Source organism: Pongo abelii, chromosome 5 (genome assembly GCF_028885655.2).
Source record: "Pongo abelii isolate AG06213 chromosome 5, NHGRI_mPonAbe1-v2.0_pri, whole genome shotgun sequence".
In the NCBI taxonomy this organism is placed as follows: Eukaryota; Metazoa; Chordata; class Mammalia; order Primates; family Hominidae; genus Pongo; species Pongo abelii.
Window position 1 is genome coordinate 43,511,881 of NC_071990.2, and position 27,262 is coordinate 43,539,142.

The window sequence follows — 27,262 nt, forward strand, 5'->3', positions numbered from 1 at the left end:
ACAAGCAGGTGGCCACAAGGGGTGCCCAATCTGAAGGGCAAGAGCACTCTGGGATTCAATGCCATCCTATGAAAATCCTTCTGCCTGGCAGCTGAGCAAACTCTGGCTGGAATGTTAACTCAAGCCACCCACATGTGCTGTGAGAGGGGGCTTTGGGCAATGGTGGTGCCTCTGTCCCTTGGTCTCTCTGGGTGGGCCTTAGACTCCTAACCCTTGGTGCAGATGGGACAAGCTCAGAAGGATCCTAGACTTGGCCAAAAAGAAGCTGAAAGGGAAAGCAAGGTGGGAGCAAAGCCAGTCCTATTAGAATGTTTTCCCTCTTCCCTACTCTGCTGGAGGCTCCATGCCAAGTCCCTTGTGCCCCCATTTGACAGCAGCAAGGGATGCTGGAGCTGAGTGTCCCAGGCCCCCTCCTTCCTGGAGGAGCTGGCCCAGCCAGTCCTTGCTGCTGCTGTAAAAGCTATTTCAACTGGCCTCAGTCTCAGGAAGAGAGAGGGTCAGGCTGGGAGAGGTCTGGTAACACCCTGGGCGCCATTTCTACCCCCACATATCTGGGACACTTCCACTTCACTCGGAGGGCATGGGGGCACACAGCAGGATTCTTCCAGAAGGCGACGAGGCAGCAGCTCTGCCCAGCCCCACACACAAGCTGCCTGGTGGCTCAGACTTTGAGGGGGCAGGGAAAAAGCCACTTTCAAGAAATGACTTGTTTGCCCCTCCTCCTACGAGTCCATCCCTTCCCTCATTCGGAAGAGTGATTTAAAATTAGATACTAAAATGGCTCAGTGAAGAGGGCAGCATTTACTCCATGGCGGGTGCTTTTCCAAGTGCTGCACATCTTATAACATCGAATCCTCATGACCACCCTTTGAGGTGGGCACCATTATGACCCCCATTTTACAGAGGAGGAAGCTGAGGCTCAGAGAGGTGCAGTAACTTGCTCAAGGTCACTCAGATTTTAAGTGGTGGAGTTAGGATTCAAACACGAGTAACTGGGCTCTAGAGTACCACCTTATGCCGCATGGTCACCCCGATCCCAACACCTCCCTGTGATGGGGCGGGGGTGCCAAGGCGGAGGGTGTACAGGGAACGTTTCTGAGACCTAATGAGTAGCACGGAATCTAGCTGGGGAGACAAGCCGCACACAGCTGTCAACACATGGCAAGAAACTCTCTCAGAGCACAGAGCCACCTTCCCGAGAGAAAGGGTTCCCCAGTCCAGAACAACCCTGAGCTAGGTAGGACTAAGCCAGGAAGGCTTCTCGGAGGAGGTGAGTGACCACGGTCTCCTTGCAGAGACCATAGTATGAGAAGTTCCAGAGAGGAGGAGGAGGGGTAAGGGCATTGGAGGCCAGAGCCTAGATTCTGAGGCAGGACCTTGGGGCGGGTGGTTTGCACCCTCCTCCACCCTGCCTGACCCCGCCCACTTGCCCGGGACGCCGGCGCCGCAGGGGCTGTGAGCGGTGGGTGGCCCCGGAGACGGAGCTGTCGAGTCTGTGCCTGACACCTCTTTTCCCTCCACTCTCTTGGTCTCTTTCAGTTGGAGGAGGACAGACTCTCGGGGCACTCCCTCCCGCGGTACAGCCCCCTGCGACGACTGGCGTCCTCCGTGTTCTCCTCCTCCACGCTGGAGACGGAGCATTACCCTCACCCCGGCGGCGGCGGCTCCTCGGGCTCCTCCGGTTCCCTCATTCAGCGCAGCCGCTCGGCCGAGAGCAGCCCTGTGCGGGCGCCCCACCGGCGCCACGCGCCCCTCGCTGCTGGCAACCACAGACTCATGCCCTCGGTGCTCCGCATCTCGCGGTCCCAGCTGCAGCAGGTGTGGGCCCGGTTCACCCACAAGACCTAGGCTGGGCCCCCCCCCTCCTGGAGGGGGCAGGTGGGGGGGGGTGGGGAGGAGGCAGAGGACCATGGTTCCTTCCCAGGACGCAATAATCACACACTCACACACCCCATCCCACCCCATCAGGCAATACAGGCCCCCTAGAACGTCGGCCCAAGGTACTGTAATACTCCCACCCCAAGCAGAGTCTCCGTCCCACCCCCCTCCATCAGCTCCCTTTGTAGGTGCCAGCCAAATGGTGCAGGGAGGGGTGGGGCTGGTGGTACAGTTTCCAGGACAGGGCAGGGGCGCTCAGCTGGAGCCACTGATGGGTCCAGAGTCCAGTGGAAAGAAAGGTGTCAGGGAGATGAGGCCTGCAGGGCCAGAGGCACTCTGGCATGGGCTTTGTTCTGTTTAATTTGTGATCTCTTGGCATGGCTGGGTCTGATTCACCCCGAGGGGCTGGCAGGAGGCCAAGACCCTCCTTGCGTGGAGTGTGTGTGTGTGTGTGTGTGTGTGTGTGTGTGTATGTGTGTGTGTCCCTGTCCCTGTGTATGGGATGGAGGCCAGGACAGCCAGGTTTGGAATGTGGTGGGGAGTGTTTCAATGCTCAGTGATGAGGGGAGGAGCCCTGTGACCTAGCAAGACTTTCCCAGGCCATCATCATTGAGGACAGAGTTCCCTCCTCACACATCTTACCCCAGGAAGGCTCAGTCCATGGTAGGCTGCCCCTCCCCCAAGACACCTGTGCCATCACTCCCTGGTAAGATTGGGTGTCTGCCCTCGGCTCTTCAGGAACTGAGAATGGATGAGAGGGGCCTGGGATCCACCTCTCAAGGCAGGCTGGAACTGAGCAACGAGGAGACCCAGCTTAGAAGCAGTGGCAGCGAAGGTGGTTGTTAAGGATGAGGCAAGAAACTGTGTGCTTGTCAGCAAAACCAGTGTCTCAGGACAAATCCCAGGTGGGAGCAGCCCCACCACTGCCCTTCTCAGAGGGTGACTCCTTCCTGTAGGTGCTCCGTCAGCCCTAAGGGCGGTGGTGAAGACACAGCAGAAGAGAGGCAGGTTGGATAGGGATCTGGACACTTGGGAGTGGGGAAGTGTCAGGATGCCAGCTTGCGCATGCCTCTTCTGCCCATTTCTCAGCCCCCAACCTTCACTGCAGGGAGCCCAGGGTTCCCTTTATTCATCCTGCCCATGTCAGCGAGCACCTCTGTTCCCCTGGGGAATGCGGTAGTAGCGAAGTGGGTACCAGAAAGGGCAGTGCCTGTATGGGGAGGGGAGGAGGCCCAAAGATTTGCAAAATGTTTATTTCAGTGAGACTGTGTCTGTATGTTTGCTTGTGTGCATGCACGTACACTTGTGCATAAGAGTGTGCTTACGAATGAGCGTCTGTGCATGCGGAAGGGCTGCCATGGATGAATGCTCAGGCTGTGCACTGTGTAATTCCAGGAAGTGCCATTTACATAAACCTCAATGTGACTGGCACGTGCACAAGTTGCACAGTGCTGTATGAGTGTGTGTATGCACATGTGTGTTAGGGAGCCAGAAAGATGTCTATGCAGTCATTGGTAGTTTCCTATGTACCTACTCTCATCCCAGCTTCACTCTTCTACCCCTCTCTCCCTGTAACCTCTGCTTGGCCCATCAATTCCCCAGATGTCTCTGGTTACAGTAGAGGCCTCAGGGCCCTGGCCCCTGCCTGGGGGTGCCATAAGTGTGGTGGGCAGTGCCCTGGAGCCAAACTCTCCACACAGAGGGCCACCATTGTGGTATGGCTCATCCACACCATCCACATAAGCCACTCCATAGTCACACACTCCTTTCCCCAAAATCTTTCTTTGTAAGTCTATTTATTTATTTATTTATTTATTTATTTATTTATTTTTGAGGATGTCTGGGCCAAGAGCACCTTCTCCATCTGGCAACAAAAGCCAGATTTGGGTTCTAATACTTGTGCCCCACCCCCACCCCCATCTCAGCTGCTCACTTTTGAATCTCCCCAAACCCAAGCCTCTGTTGCCCTCCGGGCTGTTTTGGATGGCTTTGCACCCTGCTCAGGCAGTAGGCAGGAGAGGGTCAAGGTGGACCCTTTGAGAAGGGACAGAAAACAAAAAGCACAAAAGGTGACGGGGTGAGGCTGAACAGTGGCCCCACTCCCCTCCTGCTGGCACCGCCTCCCCCAGCCCCCTCCTCTTGCCCTCCTCCCATCCACCCAAGGTAGTGGCAGGAGGTGAAGTGAAGGGAACCTGCCCACCATCTGCTCTATAAGTCAGCAGCAATGTGGGCAGGGATCTCCCCCAATCTGGGGTTGGATGAAACCAAGCACTCTGTGATCCAGCATTCCCTTCTAGAGGGTTCCACTACTCAACCCTGAGCACAGCTCCATCTCAGTGACCAGAACCCTGAGGTACTCTAAGATCCCAAAGTGCCTTGCGAAATATCAAAGATGACGGCACTGGCTTCAGCCTCATTTTAGCATTACACACATATTACTGTCTCCAACGCCTTTGGAAGTGGGAGATCCAGCATTGAGAAGGTGGCTGAGTTTTCAAACACACACCCCCCACCTCAGAACTGACGCCTGTGGGAGAGGGTGTGTCCTTTAAAGCAAGGCCATGGTTCAAAGCATGTTGTCCTTTAGGGGGACATCTTTTTGTATATCCTCCATGGTGGAGGGGAGAGTGTTTTGTAAGCCATAAAGCTCTGAGCTAACAGGTGATCTTAATAATATTATCTTTTCGGGGTGGCTTTGACTCTTGGAAATTGTTAAGGTTATCTAAGCCACTTGTGTTGGATCAAGTTCACGTGAAGCTCGGCAGAGCTTCACATGGTTTGGATTGAGTTGCCGGTCTCCGGTTCCCAGGCTAGGTGGGGATGCTGTGAGCCTGCAATATTGTCACTCTTGTTTTCTGAAGCATTTCCCAAGAGGAGGCCAGAATGTTTCAAGATTGATACCCTGCTTGGGGAAAGCGTGTAGCCTCCTCGGGGTCAGCTTTGAAAAGAGACAGCTGTCTTTGTTCTATTTTGAAAGTGGTGTTTTCGCACTTGATAGTCTCACTCTGCATTTAGTGGTGGCTTACAATTGTTTGTGATTTTATTTAATAGCCACTGGCACACAGTGCTTATTATGTGCCAGGCAGTGATCTAAGCACTTTACAAAATTAACTCATTTAAACCTCATGATAGCTTATGAGGTAGATTCCAGTATTATCTGCATTTAACAAATTAATCAGAACATTTTATTTACCAGAACATATAAAAAACCCACCCATGCCGAATAATCTGAGGTCTTGTTTGACAGAGTTTGTGAAACATCTTGGTCTGTGTATTGGTTGATTGATTGTCCTTTGCGGTGGGCCCCCTCCTCAGTCTACAGAAAAGAGGGGAGTTGTCAGCAAGCCATATTTTCCTTCCTTTTCCATTCCCACCTTGCCATGGGGTGGCGTCCAGATGGGAGTCACTCCAGAGTACTGGGGTTGGTTGAAATGGCTGGACCCTATCTCTCCAGAGACCTCCAACCTCTCAATCCCACATGGCCCCAAGCATCCCACAGCAGCTCTGGGGATCAGGTGGGCAGAGGAGGAGTTGCATGAGAAAGCAGGGGCTCCAAAGCCTGACCTCAGTGGGATTGGTGAAGTCCCAGGGGTCAGGCTCACAGACAGGGAAGACACTGGCATCTGTGAGCACCGAATGGCTGTCACCACCTCATACATCAACAAGATCCAAACAGTGTCAGGGAAGTGGCAGGTTCAGGGACTGTGGTAAACAGGGGAACTCCCATGCCCCTACCATCCTCAGCTCAACCAGTTGTTGCCACTATCTTCTAGTTTTTATTTGAAACCTCCCAATTTTTAATTGTTGGCATCTAATTTTAAAAAGAAAAATCACTGTATGAACCAAACCAAAATGGTTTACAGGCAGAGGTGGCCTAAGCTCATTTTGCAACCACTGTGAGCCTGAGGACTTCCCGCACCACCCTCTGTCCAGGGCTGCAGCACTCAAAAGTGACAGTGTTCTTGCCCAGGAACTCGAACCTGGCCAGTGGGGATGTGTGGGGTGTGCTGTGTGTATACATGTGGTGTGCATAAGTGCCTGAATGAGTGTGGGGGCCAGTGGACCTTTCTGTGGTGAGTGGGGGCCTCCTGGTGGGACTAGTATTTTCTCCATGGGAGAGGGTATGTTCTGAGGACCCTGGGTCTGTGACAAATGCGCTAGTAAATTTTCGATAACTTAATATACATCCCCCACACACTCAAGGCAGCTTGGGTCACAGCAATAACCACTGAACACTCATCCCCACCGCTAACGTCCTGAGCCCAACGATATCCCTTTGCATTTCCAGTTTTGGGGAAAACACACAGCCCTGCCCAGTGAGTGGGGGATGGTGGCACCTCTGAGCCATGCTGGTCCCAGGACCCCCAGACTCGGTCTCTCTTCTGTCCTGCCTAGATCCCTTTTTCTGGGGAGGGGTGGTGCTGTCTTGCCCAGGCAGTGGTGGGGGGAGCCTCAGGCCCCTGGGTAGGCAGAAGGAGCTGTGTAAATGTATCTATATGGAGTGGGCAGTGGAGGGGACCATACTTGGGGATGGTGTCGCTCTGACCAGGGATGGGGGCAACTCCAGCTGTGTGTGGGGAGCCTGGAAAATGCTGTATCCTCTGCTGTCCTTGGGTTGATGTGGTACTTGGGGATGGAAGTGTAGATCTCTCAGGAGGGCCTGAACCCCATCCCACCCTACCCCAAACTCCACTTAGACCTGGGACACGCTCAACTCAAGGGACAGGAACCAGCCCACCCTCCATACAGTCAGCCCCTGAAAATGTCAAGCATCCTTCTTCCTAAGGGAAAGGCTCCAAGTCTGAGGGCCACAACCCTCCGATATCCCTCTGGTTCCCCACACACCATCCAGTGGGCGTCCCGGCCCAGGAGGCCCCAAGCCTGAGTGCCCGCTTCCTCCAAATGAGGGGTGGGGAAGGGGTGGAGAGAAGGCGGAAATGGAGCCCACAGGACTCCTTCCTAGAACCTTCCTAGACTCTCCTCCGCTTGGCTCCGCCGTCAGTCCCACCACGCACCCTCCCTCCCTGCACAGGCTGTGGGGGTGCGGGCAGTGGGGTACACTTGGCCACTCACTAACCGGTTCTCACGCACTCACACCCACACTCACACACTCTCCCTCCGTAGCTGCGCGCACTTCGCCCACTCTCCGGACCCTGCACTAGCAGCCCCGGCCGGGAGTGCACGAGGACTGCGCAGCCGGACCCCCGCAGGTCCCCAAGCCAGGGCCCCGGTCCACCCGCCCGCCCCCGCGGCCAGCGCCACGAATGTACGGCCCGCCCCACACAGCGCCCCGCGGCGCCCTGCACCCCCGCCGCCGGACTTCGGCCCCGCCGCGCTCCCGCCCCACCCCGCCGCCGAGGCTTCCCCTGGGTTCGCGTCCCCCGGTGCCCCCGTCGCCCCCGCCTTCGCGCCCGTTTTCGTTTGCTTTTCCCTGCTGCTGGCTGGCGGCCTCTGGGTCCCCGGCCCCGGCGCGGGGGCGGGCTGGAGTGGGGCTCCGCTCAGTGCTGCCAGGCTGGGGTGCGGATGGGGACAGGCGGAGGCGTTCGGCTAAGCCTCCAGGCTCGCAGGGCCCTGTCGCCCCACCCCTGACTCCGGTTACCTCACCGCCCGTCGGGCTGCCCCCCACCCCCGCCCCAATAATTGGCCTTGCAATTGGATGCCAAAGAGCCCAGAGTTGAGGGGGAGCAGAGCTTTGAGCCCAGGTCTCTCAGAGCAACCCAACAGTCCCCTTTTTGCCCACGCCCCAGTCCGCGTCCCCTACCCCGTCCCACCACTGAGGGCCCTGGGGGTCACCAAACATGCCCCCCCATTTCCAGCTCTTCCCACACCCCCACCCCCGAAAATAAAACTCAGGGACCAACATCTGCTTCCTTTGCACTTGCTCCGTCGACCCCGCTCCCCGCTCGGAGGGGCTTCCGTGGGGGAGGGGGCGGGGCTCCGGGCCCTCAGAGTTCTCAGTGTCCAGCGAGGAGAGGGGCTGGCCCCTGCCCCCGGAGAAGCGGGACTGGTGGGAGAGAGAAACTCAGCACCAGGGCCCAGCTGAGCCCCTTCCTGCGTAAGGAGACGCCTTCTAATTGCGGGGGTGGGGGCGGAGTGGGGGAGGGATAGGAAGGGGATTAGCGAGAGGACCCTCGCGGAGGTCCTGAGTCCCAGTCGGTTTATTCCTGAGCCTTCCCTTCCCATCATAAGTTCTTCCCTCCACCCCCCATTTTGTACTGCAATAATACTGTATTATACGCTTGCACTATTCCCCGACCCTGGCCAGCGGAAGCATGCACGAAAAACTCAAAACCACACACACGCTCACACGCACACACACGCACACGAAAATGGGACGCTTTTTTTCTTCCTCTCTCTCTCCGGGGTGCGTCCTCCTTAGTGTACATAGCGGCGTCGGGGGGTGGCCCCAGGCCCGGGTAGAAAAGCATGCACTGAGCCCCCCGCCCCTAGACTGCGAGTACTGTACAAATCCAACACTTGAAACCGACACGCACACGCGCGGCGCCGCCACGGGGGTGGGACACGGACACGCACCCACGCGCACACGGCCGCGCACGGGCGGGGAGGGGGCGCCCCGCCGTCACGCGTCGCTGTGCGAGGGATCTTGTGCCTTTTTAAGTCCCTGTATGTTAATGCAGACAATCCGGAGAGCTTGTGTACTACCAAATCCTGATTAAAGACGCCTTCCAGGAACCTGCGCCTCCGCCTGCTTTCTTTCACCCTTCCCCTTCCTTTCCCAGCTCTCAGTGTAGACCCTGGCTCTGAGGTTGCCGGGCTGGGCAGAGGGCAGGGCCTAGTCTGTTGCTGACTCTAGGACTGAGGGGTGGGCAAGTTCCGGGTCAGTGGATGAGCTTCGTCCACACCTTAGCCAGGCAGCTGGGTGAGGAGGGCACCCCAAAGGTTTGGGCCTAGTTGGATTTGAGTCACCCTTGCCCTGCTGGCAGTCTCCTTTCACTGAATGCGTGGGGAGGGAAGGGGTGAGTGGACTCTGGTCTCTGGGACTCAACTCCAAATTGCCAACTTCCAGGTGGGGATGGAGGGTGTGTAGAAGTAGGGGGCTGGGCCCACCAGGCCCAGTGATCAGTTCTCTATGGGATCAGGCTTTTGAGACCAAGTGTCTGGTGGGACTAGAAAGCTAGGATGCCACAGGCCTGTGCGAGGACACTGCACTGAGGAGCCTCCCCCTGGCCCTCTGCTACGATGGGCGATCTGAGAGATATGGGAGATGCAGCCTTGGCCTTGGGGGTGCCAGGGTGGGGGTGGCCCGCCGAGGAGGGACACTGGAGCATGGACTGTGAGAGCCTGGGATTGGGGGTGCAGGGATGGAACATGGGTTGAAGGAGAACTCAGTCAGTGGGAGGGCTGGGCCACTAAGAAGGAAATAATGGCAGACTTCTGAGACTGGAGAGAGAGGGGAAAGGTGAGGAGAACAATGTAAAAGAGGAAGGCCCCCCCATACCTCCACCTCATCCCCGCACACTGCCAAACAGAAAGGCAAAGGGGCAAGCTCCAGCTGCGTTCCCAAAGCCCTGGGGCATTTAGAAGACGCCCCCAACAGGCTGTCAGCTCCTCGCCCTGGGGCAGGCAAGGGTGGGTTTTGGACACAGAGATGTGGGGTCAAGTGTGTGCAGTTCTGCATAGACCTAGAGTAGGTGGCCGTGTTCCCAGGTCATCTTACCCCTTCCACTACCTTCCCCTTCCCCGGCACTCCTGGGTGTGGGGTGGAGTGGAGGAGGGCTCTTGGCTTGGCAGAGACGTTTGGAGAGTGGTGGCGCAGACAGACAAATGCAGGTGAAGGGTCTGGGAGAGGCGGTGCTGAGTGCGGAGCTGACAGAGGTGATGAGGGCACATCTCATCTCCTCGCAGGTGGAGCAGGGGCATTGGGGGTGCTTCTTCCCTAGTGGAGGAGAGGAGGTGGGAGGCATGCACAAGGCAGTTTCTGAGAGAGGAGGAGGAACTGCTGTGAGAGGCACAAGCCCCCCACCTCAGCATGGGAGGACTGGGGAGCCAGGGCTCACCCTCCTGCTTTCGCCACACATTGCCTCCCAGCCCCGCATCTTCGACTTTGGGACCGTGGGCCGGGGTGCAGTGCCTGAAGTCTGGGGCTGGCTGGGGTCCAGGCAGGCATGGCTCCATGCACCCTGTGTGGGGATTAAGGATGGGGCTATGTGGAGCCCCATCTCCAGTGTCGGTGTCAGAGAAGTTTCCCCAAGGGCATGAGAGCCCAGTTTTGTTGGTGACAATTGAAGATCAGAGTCTGGTCCATCCTCTCCCTTCACTTTTCCTCCTGACTGGAGTAAACATGGACTTGGGCTGGGCTCTGGAGCTGGTGAGGCCTAGCCCTCTAGATGAGGCACAGTGCATGGAGGGGAGGGGCTGGGGCTTTCATTCTCTCTGAGGGTATCAGTTTGATTGGCCTGTCCTCCTCCTCTCCCCACAGCCCAACCCTTACCACATATGCCTTTGGCTGAACTCTGAATCACTAAGGAACTTTAAAACAGCCAGATTTCTGGGCCTCTTCTTTGACCTACAGAATCTGGGGGTAGGATCCAGGACTGTGTATGTTTAAAAAGCAACTCTGGACAATGCTGTGCCAAGCCAGGCCTGGGAACCACAATAAGCAGATTAGAATCATAAAGGTTGCTGCCCTGAGAAGGAAGCAAGAAGGTGTGAACTTTGTCAGACAGCTAAAGGGCCAGGCACACTGATGGTGTCTGTGGATCACTGGCTGAGTGAATGAACTCAAGATCAAATGGGCAAATGGATGAATAATTCACTGGGCATCCAGGAGAGCAGGGAGAGGGTTAGGCTACTCTCTGAGGAGGGAGGAATTTGAGCCCAGGCTCTGCCCCTCCCCAGCACACAGCCAGATGGGGGAAGGGCAGAGGGACTTTGAAACCGAAAAGCCAGCATGCCTAGGTTGGTGTGGGGGTGGCAGTGATCCTTAGGGCAAAGTTGTCCTCACCCTGAGATTCAGGGCTCTTCCTCCCAAAAGGCAGAGGGTTCCAGGTGTCTCCATGTGGGACTGAGTGGGAGACACTGGAAAGAGTTTTGGGTCCTGGGCCACCCTGGTAGATGTGCTTCATAACCTGGACCAATGCCCAAATCCATGCCCCTCTCTGTGCCTCAGTTTCCCAGTCTGATTTTATGACTGATCATTGATTTCCATTTCTCATTCCTCCTCTCTCCCAGGTAATAGGAGGGGAGGGCTTGGAGGCAGGAGAAAGGGTTCCACCTACAACCATCCAATGTGAGCACTGTGTGTGTGTGTGTTGCGGGGGGATCCCATCCTCTACATGGGGCCTTTTCAGAGAGATCCAGGGCCTGGCCAGAGAGCAAAGGAAAGGGTGTCTCTAACCAAGGTGCCAGGGATTAGAGAGGGACAATAGGCAAAGGTTCTGAGGAGAATGGGTGGCCTGGTGGAGTTAAAGGCCATCCCTACTGGCTAGGATGTGTCTGGTGCCAGTTGGGTGAGTTCAAAGGTGGTTGGGAGAGAGACATGCTCAGAGCTCTCTGTCTGTCTGCCTGTCCCTGACTCTCAGTGCCAGCACCCACCCACCCCATGGTCCCCACTCACCCGGGAGCTTACAGCAGCCCCTCCACCTCTACCCAGCCATTTTCTCTAGCCATAACATTGGTGACTGGCAAAGGGTCCCAGCACAAGGCCTGGCACAGAGTTGGTGCTTAGTGTTTGCTAAATGAATGAATGGATTAATAAGAACGAATATTGTGTAGAAAAAGTAAATTCTTCTGGACACTTCCAGCCTATATGTGGAGGGGACAAAGTTTTTTGTTGTTGTTGTGTTTTTTGAGACAGTGTGGCTCTGTTGCCCAGGCTGGAGTGCAGTGGTGCGATCACAGCTCACTGCAGCTTTGATCTCCTCAGCCTCTTGAGTAGCTGGGACCACAGGAGTGCGTAACCACACCCAGCTAATTTTTCTGTTTTTAGTGAAAACAGGGTTTTGCCATGTTCCCCAGGCTGAGGGGACCCTAGCAACCCTGTTTGAGCCAGGTAGGGAGCTTTCTGAGAAAGCTTTCTAAGAAAACTTTCTAACTAAGAAAAGTTTTCTAAGAAAGTTCCCTACCTGGCCCAAACAGGGTTGCTGGGGTCCTGCTGGAATCTGAAGCTATCTTGGCCCAAACAGGGTTGCTGGGGTCCTGCTGGAATCTGAAGCTATCTTCTTGCATCACCCCCACCAAATCCTCACTGATGGTCTGATTACAGGGAAGATCATGGCAGTTGGAAAGGGGAGCAGCCACAGCCCTGGACAGATCCTCAGCCTTGGAGGTCTCTGCCTTCCTCTCCACCAGGCTTTGTGCTATTTGCATGGAGGCTTCGGCTGGCAGAGCCCCCTCCTTTCCCCACACTCTACTCCCCATAGGTGTGGCATCCAGGCTTTTCTGGGGTTGGGGAGGGGGCCAATGACCTCCAAACCAAGGCGAGCAGAGCAGGAGGTGGGAGGAAGGGGTGGGAGAGAGCTAACATTTACTGAGCAACTGCTATATGCCTTTGCTTATATGACCTCATTTATGATCACAGCCTTTGTGGAATGTGCATATCCCCACTTAGTTTCCTTATATAGAGAAAATAAGGACAATCTCTATCTTGTTCATACTTGATCCACAGATTCTTAGACTATAACATGGTGACCAGGACAAGAGACATTCAAAGACCACTTCTTGAAGGAATGAATGAAGAAACCCTCAGGGATCTCTGTGTATCAGGAGAGGGAACCCTATAAATACATGCATGTAGAACAATAGGTGGGAGATTCTCTCACGGAAGGATGTGGAAAACAAGTAGAAAAGGGAGAGTAAGTAAATCTGCTTGGTGGGTGGACAGGAAAGTTGACAGGAAGGCTTTGCCTCTTCTTTGCTAAGACCAGGAGCTGTTTGAGCTGGTTTTGAAGGAAGGGTAGCAAGTTATCATGTGCAGAGAGGAGGTGAGAAGAACCCCCAGGTGGAGGAAACTGCCTGGGCTAAGTGTGAGCTGGAAGATGCACTTAGGAACTTCTGGAAGCATCGGAATGGGTGGAGTGTAGGCAGGGGCAGGGGACCGAGGGTGTGGCAATAAGTGAGGCCAGAGCAGCAGGTAGGAGCCAGGTCACAGGGTTGGGTGGGGGGATTCATGGGCCAAGTCAAAGATCTGAACTGTCTTAGGCCGGGTGTGGTGGCTCATGCCTGTAATCCCAGCACTCTGGGAGGCCGAAGCGGGTGGATCACCTGAGGTCAGGAGTTTGAGATCAGCCTGGCCAACATGGCGAAACCCTGTCTCTACTAAGAGTACAAAAAAAAATTAGTCGGGCGTGGTAGCGGGCACATGTAATCCCAGCTACTAGGGAGGCTGAGGCAGGAGAATCACTTGAATCCGGGAGGCAGAGGTTGCAGTGAGCTGAGATCGTGCCACTGCACTCCAGCCTGGGCAACAGAGCAGGGCTCCATATTAAAAAAAAAAAAAAAAAAGATCTGAACTGTCTCCCTAAGGACTGTGGCAGCCACAGCAGATCTGAAGCAGAGAGAGATGGAATCAGATTAAGTTTCAGGAAGATCACTCAGGCAGATGTAAAAAGGATGGATGGCAGCGCAGAATGGAGAGAACAGGCCGGTGGCTGGCGAACCACCAGGAAAGGCAAGGCTGTGCTCGTGGGCCTGGGGTAGCAGACACAGAAAGGTTTAAGAAGGATGCTTGGCAGGACTCCTTGGCAGCGTGGATAGGCAGGAAAGTGGGGAGGCAGGATATCCCCGGGGCTTCTGGTCTGGATGGGCTGTGTTCTGCTAGCTCAGGAAGACAGAAGCCCAGTGTGTTCGAAAACGCTAGCAAAGTGCTGGACATTGTCAGCACCGTCCCACCATGGAACAAAGCTGTGTCAGCCCTGATGGGCCCGGGGCATTGCGGGTGCCTGGGGATGTCTGTGTATTGAACAGGGTGGAGCTAGAGTGAAGGAGACACAGCAGCTAGAGTGAAGGACACCGAGGTCCTGACCAGGTGGTCAGACCTTTCTAGTCTGGAAGGAAGGAGGCTAAGGGGGACATGGCAAGAGTCTAGAAAACCAAGAACTGGTTTGTCCATCACATTGCCAAGGGCTCTGCACCAAGGTTTGAAGAGGAAAACGGAATGGAGCTCAAGTATACCTGTCGAGGGCTGGACAAATTCCTGGCTGAGAGGATGGATTGGAGGTCAAGGGGCCCAGCCTGCACTTTTAAGGGTAGAGGACAGCCCCGCCTTTGCCCTTGTCCAGCACAGGATCTAGTGGCCCTGGGCAGCCAGCTCTCTGGCCACAGAGAAACTGCACACCCTGAGGTGGTACTGAGGGCATCTAGGAGCCAGCCCGGCACAGCCCATCCAGGAAGTGGTGCAGATACTTGCCACCCGTCTCTGGACCTGGCTTTCTCATCTGTAAAAGGAAGGGCTGATCTGCCTGGTGGTCGTGGTTCCTTCCAGTTTTCATTTTCTGTTATTGTTGCTGACTTGGGTGCAGGATGCACATGGCGATAAGAGGGGCTGGGGACATGGAGAGGCTGGGAGGCAGAAAGGCCACCAGGATCAGGGCCTGGGACTTCAGGGGACCTAGAGCATGGACAGTCATTCATCAGAGGTTTGCTGAGCACTCACTAGGCGCCAGAGACCATTCTAGGCCCTGAGGACAGAGCAGTGAACAAGACAGACCCAGTGCCTGTGCTTACCTTTATGGAGCTCACACTCTGGTAGACAACCTGGGCCTGTGAGTCTCCTAGCTTGTGGGTGCAGTTGAAGTCTTCCTGGGCCCAGGAGGGTGGGTGACCTCAGAGGGTCCCTGTGTGTGCCCCTTGCAGGTGTTCTCCGTGGCGCCCCCATTTGAGGTGAATGGCCTCCCACGAGCTGTGCCTCTGAGTCTGCCCTACCAGGACTTCAAAAGAGACCTCTCCGATTACCGAGAACGGGCGCGGTTGCTCAACAGGGTCCGGAGGGTGGGCTTCTCGCACATGCTGCTCACCACCCCCCAGGTCCCACTGGCTCCTGTTCAGCCTCAGGCTAATGGGAAGGAGGAAGAGGAGGAGGAGGAGGAAGATGAGGAAGAGGAAGAAGAGGATGAGGAAGAAGAGGAAGAGGAAGAGGAAGAGGATGAGGAAGAAGAGGAGGAGGAGGAGGAAGAGGAGGAGGAGGAGGCTGCAGCGGCAGTTGCCCTGGGGGAGGTGCTGGGGCCTCGTAGTGGCTCCAGCAGTGAGGGGAGTGAGAGGAGCACCGACCGGAGCCAGGAGGGCGCCCCGTCCACGCTGCTGGCAGACGATCAGAAGGAATCCAGGGGCCGGGCCTCCATGGCCGATGGGGACCTGGAGCCTGAGGAGGGCTCCAAAACGCTGGTGCTTGTCTCTCCTGGCGACATGAAGAAGTCGCCCGTCACTGCCGAACTGGCCCCCGACCCCGACCTGGGCACCCTGGCTGCCCTCACTCCTCAGCATGAGCGGCCCCAGCCCACAGGCAGCCAGCTGGATGTATCTGAGCCAGGCACCCTGTCCTCTGTCCTCAAGTCTGAGCCCAAGCCCCCGGGGCCTGGGGCAGGGCTGGGGGCCGGGACAGTGACCACAGGGGCCGGGGGCGTGGCAGTCACCTCCTCACCCTTCACCAAAGTTGAGAGGACCTTTGTGCACATTGCGGAGAAAACCCACCTCAACGTCATGTCTTCCGGTGGACAAGCCTTGCGGTCTGAGGAGTTCAGCGCTGGGGGCGAGCTGGGTCTGGAGCTGGCCTCTGATGGGGGTGCTGTGGAGGAGGGGGCCCGAGCGCCCCTGGAGAACGGCCTCGCCTTGTCAGGGCTGAATGGGGCCGAGATAGACGGCTCTGCCCTGTCTGGGGCCCCCCGGGAAACCCCCTCAGAGATGGCCACAAACTCACTGCCCAATGGCCCGGCCCTTGCAGACGGGCCAGCCCCGGTGTCCCCGCTGGAGCCAAGTCCTGAGAAAGTGGCCACCATCTCCCCCAGACGCCATGCTATGCCAGGCTCTCGCCCCAGAAGCCGTATCCCTGTCCTGCTATCTGAGGAGGACACGGGCTCGGAGCCCTCAGGCTCACTGTCGGCCAAAGAGCGGTGGAACAAGCGGGCTCGGCCGCAGCAGGACCTGGCGCGGCTGGTGATGGAGAAGAGGCAGGGCCGCCTGCTGTTGCGGCTGGCCTCAGGGGCCTCGTCCTCCTCCAGTGAGGAGCAGCGCCGTGCCTCTGAGACCCTCTCAGGCACGGGCTCTGAGGAGGACACGCCCGCCTCTGAGCCAGCAGCGGCCTTGCCCAGGAAGGCCGGGAGGGCAGCCGCCACCAGGAGCCGGATTCCCCGCCCCATTGGCCTCCGCGTGCCCATGCCTGTTGCAGCCCAGCAGCCCCCCAGCAGATCCCATGGCGCGGCCGCAGCATCGGACACAGCCATCACCAGCAGGTGAGAAACTGCTGCCAGCCCCAGGGTGGGCAGAGGGTGGCCACAGGCCTCCACCAGCAGGGGCTTCTCCAGAACCAAGGTCAGGGGCTATGGAAGATCAGGAGGGACCCTCAGTGACACCTCCTGTCCAGCACCTCCCAACTGTGCTCTGCCTCACTCTGATTTGGGTTCCAGCCCTGTCACTGGGCTCGGGGAAGTGGCTTCAGTAAGCATGTGTGGAAAGGGTGCCGGAGACGCCAGGCTTAGGAAAAGCTGATGGGGGCTAGTGGGTCCACACACAGCCTCTGGTATGCCATGGGGCATTGGAAGCCAAAGGATAAAGCCCAGTGCTTTGACTCCTTGGGAGAAAACATTATTTCATATTAATATAAACATAGGTATATTCTAGATTAGAATGCAAAATCCATGAGAATTTTAAAGATGAAATGAGGACCCCAAAGAAAGCCAGCAGCAGGCTCTTCCAGAAAGCCAGCAGCAGGCTCTTCCAGCAGCAGCCTGGAAGCGTGTGGCCCCTCGAGGTCCTGCCCTGGAGGACAGAGAGCCAGGCCTCAGTTTACCCATCTGTGCCATGGTCTTAGTCTCAGCTCTGAGGATGCCGGACCCCAGTGCTCAGTGCCCAGGAGGATTCTGAAATATTTCTCCTTGTTTTGTTTCTTTGCCCTCTTCTTTTCTCCTTCCTTCTGCTCTCAAGCAGGCTCCAGCTGCAGACGCCCCCAGGGTCGGCCACTGCTGCTGACCTCCGCCCTAAACAACCTTCTGGCCGCGGCCTGGGCCCAGGGCGAGCCCAAGCCGGAGCCAGGCCCCCAGCGCCGCGCAGCTCGCGCCTCCCCGCGTCCACATCCGCCGCGCGCAATGCCAGCGCGTCCCCCCGGAGCCAGTCCCTGTCCCGCAGAGAGAGCCCCTCCCCCTCGCACCAGGCCCGGCCCGGGGTCCCCCCGCCCCGGGGCGTCCCGCCGGCCCGGGCCCAGCCTGATGGCACCCCCTCCCCTGGGGGCTCCAAGAAAGGACCCAGAGGGAAACTCCAGGCTCAGCGCGCAACAACCAAAGGCCGGGCAGGAGGCGCAGAGGGCCGGGCGGGGGCCAGATAATGACGCCCGCGGCTCTCCGCGGTCCCCCACCCTCACCCCGGCCCCCCACCCGCAGCCGGCCACACTGGAGCAGCTCCCAGCACAGCCTTACGCGCCCGACGCGCGCCACCCGCGGCCCCAGCTTTCCGCCTGCACCCGCGAGGACGCGCGCGAGCACACGCGGCGCCCTGCCAGGCCTTAGGGCCGGTGGGGGACGCGGCCCTGCGCCGCAGGGAGGGTCTGCCTCCCCTTCCTCGCCCTGTGTCCTCTCATCCTCCTGCCGCCCGTCAGGCCGGCCAGCCTCACATCAGTCTCTCCGCCCCGGGGAAGGCTCAGCCACTTTTCATTGAGGACTCCACTTCTGGGGACGCCTGGTTCGTTCGCCCACCAGGCTTAGGCTACTCTCCATGCTCCCCCAGCAACCTCTGCCTACACCTCCTGCGGCGCCTTGCCCTCCTCCGACCCCTTTCCAGCCAAAGTCCCCCCACCCCTTCAGAGAAGCAGCCTCAAATTCCAGAAGTGGAGGCTCCAGCCTCCCCACGAGGGTTCAACCCCACAGTCTTCTGGGAGCCATTGTGGCCAGGGACGGCCTCTGGACTGCCAGGCTGGGGTTGGGGACCCAGGGAACATCGGTCTACTCAGGTGTGAGGGGGCAGGTCTAACCTGCCCCAAAGTTGGCTCCATCCTGGACAACTCGGTGAGAGGCAGTGGGCAAGTGATCTTGGAGATGGGTGGGCAGGTGATTCTGTGGGCAGGGGATGTGCTCCCCTGCACCTCTGGGGTGCAGAAACCTCTTGCCTCCTAAATTTGGGTGGGGCCTCTGTGGGAACCATAGGAGGTGTGTGGGCTGCCTTCCTGGGCAAGTATTTCCCAGTGGGAAGTTGGAAGGGGCTTTAACAAAGTTTTACTCCCTCCCCTGTTCCCCTGATCTAGTGCTCAGGACCCCTCACCATCAGGAATTCCTTCCTGTCATCTAACCTCAGTCCTGCTTACTGCAGTTCCAGCCAACCTGCTCTTTCCTGAGTTCAGTGCAGGTGGAGAGTGGCTGGTTACCATCTTTGCGCTGGCCCTTCGGAGATTCGGGGACTCAGTTCTGGTGGGGTCACCCTCCCTGTCCTCCCGCCTGTGGGAGGGAGGGAGGGCTGGCTCAGGCATCATCTCCCGCAATGGGCAGAGGGAGCAGAGACAGGTGGACCAACAGACAGCTGGCCCCTGGAGGCAGAAAGGCCCTTCTAACTTCCAGATTGTATGCTTGAGTGATGGGTCCCCAGCCCAAGCCCACTCTTCCCTCAGCTCACCCTTCAGCCTGTTCCTTCTTGCCCCAACCCCAGCCCGTGCAGCTGCTCTACTCCAGGAATGGATGTGGGGACTCTTCCTGGGTTCTGGCTCCTGCATAGCTCAACCCACCTCATCATGAGCCTCGACTGCCTACATCTGGGGCAAGCAGCACACCGGCTGCAGATGGGACAGCCAGCCCTGCCTATCTGGACAGGCCCCTGCAGCCTCTGTCCCCTGGTCTAGGCTCTCTGTCCTTCCCTGAGTCACAGAGAGCAAGCCAAGACATCCAGGGAAAGAGGAAGAAAGGCCTTAGTGTGCCCCAGCAGTCTGGCTGCATCTAGCCACTATCACCCGGAAGGATGCCCACAAGGCAGCTGATCCTGAAAGCAGCCTCCCCCTCATGGAGAGTCAGCAGCTTGGGCAGCCACTTCCAGGCCAGGGTGGTGGCTTCTCTGCAGACCAGCTGAGGGGAGGACTCCTGGGTGGACAGCCTTTGATGTCCACCCCACGCTGATGCAGAAGCTCCCAGAACACTCAGGAAACTTCTCCGGACAGAGCCCTCCTTGTCAACTTGAGGCCCTCCCGAGGCCCTCTACTGCCCTCTGGGTCCAGCAGAGGGAGTGGAGGAAGGGCCACTGCCTCCCACCTAGAGCTTCTCGGAATGACAATCAGCTCGTGCCAGGTGGGGACCAGGGCATGACTCCTGGTGCCCAGGCCCTGGGCCTGCTCCTTGCCACCAACCGAACCGTGAATGTAGGGCCCCCAGCCTCACCTCTGCCCCGGGACCAACAACACCCTGGTTTGGAGCTGGGAGGAAGAGGGGGGCCTGAGAGAGCCCCAGGTCCGTTCTACCCCCAGCTTCACTCAGCACTGGAGCTGGCAGAGACGCGAAACCCAGTCTGCCCTTGGGATTCCAAACCTCCCTAGGGCTCCCAACTGACCTCAGGCCTCTGAGTCACTGAATGTCACCAGGCGAGGTGGGGGAGGGAAAGTGGGCCAGTGGGGAGGGGGTCACCTAGGGGACTGCCTCTGTGCCTCTCCCCAGGAAGCATCCAGGGCAGAGGAAGCCACATCTCCTGGTGCCCCCAACCCCAGCTGCAGCCTCTTCCCCCGAGCATTCATTCTCTCCACCAGGCCTCCAGGTCCTGAGCCCTTCCTCTGTAAAAGTGTCACACCACCTCCCTCAGCACTTCCCCATCACAACAACCTATGTCACTGACTCAGATGCAGGGTCTGCTCACCCCAACACATGCCTTCCCTCCCCAGCCGCACCATGCACGAAGGGGGCACAGGAGAGGAGAGGGGCTGTGCCCCAGGCTCCCCATTTCCCAGCTCCTCACACAGGGGCCTGGTTTGCTCAGTCTTCTGAACTCCAGGGACCAGCCCTGGTGGGCATGGGGTGGGGAGCAGGGAGTTGCCCTTCCCCTCCCTCGGGAAGCCACCTAAGAATGTTTACATGCCAAACAGAATGTAACACCCCTCCCCAAGCCCTTCCCAGTCACTGCATGGCCTCTGCCCATCCTGCACCTGTCCACCCCACCCCAAAACACCCTGGAAGCCACTGTCAATGATTAGATCGGGTCTCAAAAGGGAAGTAGCCATCACACCATTAAAAAGCCTGTGGACCTTTTTCTGTTGGCTTGGACTCTTCTTCCCTGCGGGAGGGCAGGCAAAACCCAGTTCCTGGGGCCGGGGCTGGCCAGGAGAGTGGAGCACAGGTTGGTGGGCAAGTGCGGAGGGACTGTCCTGGAGGCAGGGGAGGAAATGAAAGCTCAGGACAGACACAGGTAACTTGCTCAGGGTCACAGAGCAGGAAGGGGACTGTCCTGCTGTCCTTCTGACTGCAAATCGTACACTCTCACAGCCCTCTGGACGCTTCTCCTGAGGGCCAGAGACCCTGAGTCTGGCTTTGTGCAGACAGGCCAGGAGGAAGAATTTTTTAAATTATTTGTACAAATTGATGGAGTACATGAGAAATTTTGTGACATGTATATAATGTGTAGTGACCAAGCCAGGGTGTTTACAGCATCCATTACCCAAGTACAATACATTTTGGTTAAATATAGTCACCTTACTCAGCTTTCGAACATTGAATTTATTCCTTCTATCTCACTGTATGTTTATACCATTTATTTATTTTTATTTATTTATTTTTTTTGAGAGGGAGTCTTGCTCTGTTGCCCAGGCCGGGGCTCAGTGGCATGATCTCAGCTCACTGTAACCTCCGCCTCCCAGGTTCAAGTGATTCTTGTGCTTCAGCCTCCCAGGTAGCTGGGATTACACATGTGCGCCACCATGCCCGGCTAATTTTTGTATTTTTACTAGAGACAGGGTTTTGATATGCTGGCCAGGCTGGTCTCGAACTGCTGACCTCATGTGATTGGCCCGCCTTGACCTCCCAAAGTGTTGGGATTACAGGGGTGAGTCACCACAGCCCGCCTATACCCTTTAATTCGCTTCTCTTCCTCCTTCCCACTCTCGAGGAAGAATTTTCATTACCCCAAAGTTAACAGACAAAAGTGAGAGTGTCTGGAAAATCATGCAGTGTAGCAGCTCACAGGCAAAGTTATTATTATGAAAAAATCTATCAAAATCACAAATGAGCATGGCTTGTGTCCCAGCTTCTCTACTTTAGAACTGTATCCTGTGGATGTATTTGTACACTTGCAAAATTACATGTGTCCAAAATTATTCAGTGCACTATTCTTTGTATGGCTCCAGAAAGCCTCATCTGCACTTTTGAAACCCAGAAAGTTCTGAAAACTGGGATTTCTCGTATTAGATTGGCACACACTCACTTGTTATAAAAAAAAAACAAACCTGACAAGACCATTTATAATCTTTATTAATTCCACTTATCATCTATATTTGCAGTGGAAACATTAACATGTTTGATGATGGGGCAGTTCCCACTAGGGCATTTTATTATTTTTTATTTTTTTGAGACAGAGTTTTGTTCTTGTTGCCCAGGCTGGAGTGCAGTGGCGGGGGCTCAGCTCACTACAACCTTTGCCTCCTAGGTTCAAGGGATTCTCCTGCCTCAGCCTCCCCAGTAGCTAGGGTTATAGGTGCCTGCCACCACGCCTAGCTAATTTTTGTATTTTTAGTAGAGACCGGGTTTCACCATTTTGGCCAGGCTGGTCTTGAACTCCTGACCGCAGGTGATCTGCCTGCCTCAGCCTCCCAAAGTGCTGGGATACAGACGTGAGTCACTGCACCCGGCCCACCATTAGGGTATTTTACAATATATGGAATATGTGCTAAATTACCTTTCTGAATATGTATATATATATATACACACACATATATATAGCTAACCCTTGAACAGCACAGGGGTTAGGGGCACCGAACCCCTTGCTGTTGAAAATCTGCCTATAATTTTTGATTCCCCCAAGACTTCATTAATAGCCTACTGTCGACCAGAAGCCTTACCAATAATAAACAGTCGATTAACACATATTTTATATGTTTTATATATATTATATACTGTATTCTTACAATAAGGTAAGCTACAGAAAAGAAAATGTTATTTAAAAAACCATGAGGAAGAGAAAATATTAAGTGGAAGTGGATCATCATAAAGGTGTTCATCCTCACTGTCTTCATATTGAGAAGGCTGAGGAGGAGGAGGAAGATGAGGGGTTGGTCTTGCTGTCTCAGGGGTGGCAGAGGCAGCAGGGGTGGAGGAAATGCAAGGGGAGCAGGAGAGACAGGCACAAAACTTGTGACTTTTATTGAGAAAAATCAGTTTATAAGCAGACCAGTGCAGTTCAAACCTGTGTTGTTCAAAGGTCAACCATACATGTACAACCATGTATGTACTTCTGATCCCAACAGTTTGGATAAGAGACTATGGACCTATAAAAGTTCAGAAGAAATCTAAATGCCCAATTGGGGCTGCTCAGTAGAGCATGGCCCACCCATAAAATGGGGTCCCAACCATGGGGTACTGTGAGACTCTAAAATGAAGGAGGCTAGCTGAGTGCTGTGGTGTGTCTGTAGTCTAGCCACTTGGGAGGCTGAGGTAGGAGGATTGCTTAAGCCCAGGAGATTGAGTCCAGCATGGGGAACATAGTGAGACCTTTTTCTCTAAAAAAATTCATGAAGGAGTTGTCTCTCTGTATAGTATACACTTATGGACCAGTCTCCAAGACCAAGAATAAGAAAAAGAAGCATACATATAATGTACAATTTTGTGTCTGGAAAGGCAGGTGAGATGAGTGAGAGGTGTCTGGCTGCCATGGGGCAGGAGAGCTGGGCAGAAAGGAGGCTTTGTTCTAGTGTACATACTGTAGGAGCTTGTGAATTTTGAACCCTAGGTTCACTTGGTGTAAATCTTTCACCTCGTCAATATATAAACAACTTTGGTTCCAGGCCAGGCTCCTGGCTTTGCCTGAGATCCAAGGTAAAAAGGCCCAGGCTCACAAAGTCCTGCTGTCCCTCCAAGAAGGCCACTCCCTGGCATTCCGGAAACATCCTGGCTCCTGGGACACTCTGTTGGCATGGATGCCAGTGTGCTCTAGGCCCTGATTCATCAGCCTTCAGTGGAATCTCCATGTGATTTCACTTTCCTTCTTGTTTAAACTGTCAAAAGCAGGACATACTTATGGTAAAAAGGCAAATGCTAAAGGCATATAAAATAAAAGCCCCCCTCCCTATCCACGAAGCTGACCACATAAAGGTAACTCTTGCAAATGGCTTGGTGTGTACCATTTCAGACTTTCTTTTTCCTGTTTGTAATTAATAGCTCTCTCTTTCTGTCTATATATACATATTTATTATAAATAAAAAGAAGAGCATATTATACCTACTATTCTGAAATGTGTTTTTTTTTTTGAAACAGGGTCTCACTCTGTCACCTGGGCTGGAGTGCAGCAGCACAATCATGGCTCACTGCAGCCTCGACGCCCCTCCCCAGCCCTCGGTTCAGGTGGTCCTCCCATCATATATATGTATATATATATATATATATACACACATATATATGTATATATATATATATACACACATATATATATACACATATATATGATGTTTTGGTGACTATCTTCTTTCACTTAGCATGTTTTCAAGGTACTGCCATATTGTAGCATTTATCAGTACTTCATTCCTTTTTATTGCCAAATAATATTTTATTATATGGACACACCACATTTTGTTTATCCATTTGTCAGTTGATGGACTTTGGGTTGTTTCTGCTTTAGGTTATGATGAGTAATGCTGCTATGAATATTTGTGTACAAGTTTTTGTTTGGATGTATGCGTTCACTTCTCTTGGGTATATACCTAGGAGTGGAATTGCTGCTCGATCATATGGTAATGATATGTTTAACATTTTGAATAATTACCAAACTTTTCCAAAATTGCTACATCATTTTACACTTCCACCAGCAATCATGAGAATCCTTGTGTTCTTTTTAATAGTTACATCATATTCCATGGCATGAATGTTCCATAATCTATTTAACCAGCTCCATATTGATTTTTCATTACTCTTTCCGACTTTTCACTATTTTCACTATTTCAAATAGTGCTAAACTTGGTGCTAGAACTTCTTGGCTCCAACCTATCTTAGTTCTTCAAGTCTAATTCTAGGAGAAACACCCCCAAATAATTAAATAGATAAAAATGGTACCTTATTGTATTTTTAAATTTTCTCGATTATTGAGATTGAATGAATCAATGTCATGGATTATTCATTCATTATTTATTTAATCCATCTTTCATTCATCCAACCCATTAATTTAACTAATTCTGCAGACTATTGCTGAGCCCAACATGTGCTAAAGGCTATGCCAGATGTCGGGCACTGACCAGGCGCTGAGACAAAGCACAGCATGCCCTAAAGGAGGTGGCTGGGGCTGGGTGTGATGGTATGCACCTGCAGTCCTAGCTACTTAGGAGGCTGAGGCAGGAGGATCACCTGAGCCCAGGAGTTCGATGCTGTACTGAGCTATGATCATGCCACTGTACTCTAGCCTGGGCGACAGAGCAAGACCCTGTCTCTAAAAAAAAAAAAAAAAAAAAGTGATTGGAAATTAACTTTCATTTTACATGTAGCATGTGCCTTGATACTCAAGGCATAGGGAGGAACTCCCAGCCCAGACTGAGAGCTTCAAGGAAGACCCCTAGAGAGAGATGTGCCTCTTGGACTGAATTTTGAAGGACAAACAAACAGGAGCTGGCCAGATAGAGGAGAGGACATTCCCGGGGGATGGGGGAGCAGCACGGGCAAAGTTTGGGGGGCGAGACTGCATGGAGTTCAGTGTGGGGAGTCACAGGCATAAATCGTAGAGTGGAAGAGAAGAGTGAGGAGGAAGTAGGGCCAGGCTTGGAGCCAGGACAGGCTGTGCCAAGGAACAGGGCTTTAAGGCATTGCAGAGACTCTCTGCCTACCTCCTGCCCCCAGGAGCCTGAGACTTGTTGGGCACATTCACTTCCCAAGGCCCAGCTTGGCTGTCAGGGACTACCTGATGCTCTGCATGTGAGGGCCTCCCTGGTCCCTGGCAGACCTTCTCCCTGTTCCCTCACAGAAAGACATTTCTTTGTCCCGTGGTCAAAGAGAGGTGTGAGGACAGGGGCACAGAGAAATACATGGCTTCAGCAAGGTTGCTCTGTCAGGGGCTAGATGGGAGCCACAGACCAGGGACATTTAGATGAGCCTTTTTTTGATAGAGAGGGGCCCCTCAGAAAAGAGACAGGGGTGGGAATGTGGAGGGTCTTGTGTCTCTAATCGTCAGACGCTGGAGCCTGCTGAGATTTTCCCACAGGCTACTCATGAGTCAAGGCCAGGACAAGAGATGAGGCCAACGCAAGGCTAAAGGACTTAGAACCATCTTTCTAAGTCCTCAGGAGTTTCAGGAGCCTGCCCATTGCCTAAGATGATGAGGTGATATGGAAGGAGAGTCTGCATGGCCATGGGTTAGAGGTAATATGACGTAAGCTCATTTTTAGCAGCTCCAGGTGGCATCTTCTGCATTTCTCCTCACCTTTAAACTGGAAGTGGTGTACCACCATCCATTACCACCACCACCAATTTTACCATAATTTGCACCTCTGTCTTCATTATCCACCATTACTAGTTTCGTCTTCACTCAGATCACAGACATTCTTCTCCCAAACTATCACCATCACCTCCACTAGGCTTTGAAGACATAATGATAAACAAAAGACAAGGTCCTTGCCATAAGGGAGCTTACACAGTGTCATCACCTCCTTCACCATCACCATCACATCAGCAACATCATCATTACCACCATCATCACCACCATCACCACATCACCATCACCACATCACCACCACCATCATTACCACCATCACATCACCACCAGCATCATTACCAACATCACTACATCACCACCAGCATCATTACCAACATCACCACATCACCACCAGCATCATTACCACCATCACCACATCACCACCACCATTACCACCATCACATCACCACCACCACCATTACCACCATCACATCACCACCACCATCCTTATCACCATCACATCACCACCATCATTATCACCATCACATCATCACCATCATTACGACCATCACATCACCATCATCACCATCATCATCATCACCATCATCACATCACCACCACAATCATTACCACCATCACATCACCACCACCATCACTCCCAACATCACATCACCAACATCATCATTACCACCATCACCACATCACCACCACCACCATTACCACCATCACCACATCACCACCACCATTACCACCATCACCATATCACCACCAGCATCATTACCACCATCACATCACCACCACCATCATTACCACCATCACCACATCACCACCATCATCACCACCATCACATCACCACCATCATCACCACCATCACCACATCACCACCACCATTACCACCATCACCACATCACCACCACCATTACCACCATCACCACATCACCACCATCATCACCACCATCACCACATCACCACCACCATTACCACCATCACCACATCACCACCACCATTACCACCATCACCACATCACCACCACCATTACCACCATCACCACATCACCACCACCATCACCACCATCACCACATCACCACCACCATTACCACCATCACCACATCACCACCACCATCACCACCATCACCACATCACCACCACCATCACCACCATCACCACATCACCACCACCATTACCACCATCACCACATCACCACCATCATCACCACCATCACCACATCACCACCACCATCACCACCATCACCACATCACCACCACCATTACCACCATCACCACATCACCACCACCATTACCACCATCACCATATCACCACCACCATCACTACCATCACATCACCACCAGCATCACCACCATCACCACATCACCACCAGCGTCATTACCATCACCACATCACCACCATTACCACCATCACCACATCACCACCACCACCATTACCACCATCACCACATCACCACCACCATTACCACCATCACCATATCACCACCACCATTACCACCATCACATCACCACCAGCATCATTACCACCATCACATCACCACCACCATTACCACCATCACCACATCACCACCATCATCACCACCATCACCACATCACCACCAGCGTCATTACCATCACCACATCACCACCACCACCATTACCACCATCAC

At 54.4% G+C, this 27,262-nt stretch overlaps 1 protein-coding gene across 7 annotated transcripts in view; it reads left to right on the top strand.

Annotated features, from left to right (window-relative positions):
• TTBK1 (tau tubulin kinase 1) overlaps window positions 1–20,693 on the top strand; it is a 45,330-nt gene extending 24,637 nt beyond the window's left edge. For 2 of the 7 annotated variants that reach the window (XM_002816919.6, XM_063725249.1), the window contains 2 exons: window positions 14,692–16,283; window positions 16,978–20,693. In XM_002816919.6, the coding sequence (XP_002816965.4) occupies window positions 14,692–16,283; window positions 16,978–17,371 (1,986 nt within the window). In that variant the 3' untranslated portion in view covers window positions 17,372–20,693. Of the gene's footprint in view, window positions 1–14,691; window positions 16,284–16,974 lie in introns of all 7 variants that reach the window. The other 5 variants (XM_063725248.1, XM_063725250.1, XR_010140495.1 and 2 more) reach the window with 4 other exon arrangements.
• The last annotated feature ends 6,569 nt before the right edge of the window (window positions 20,694–27,262 follow it).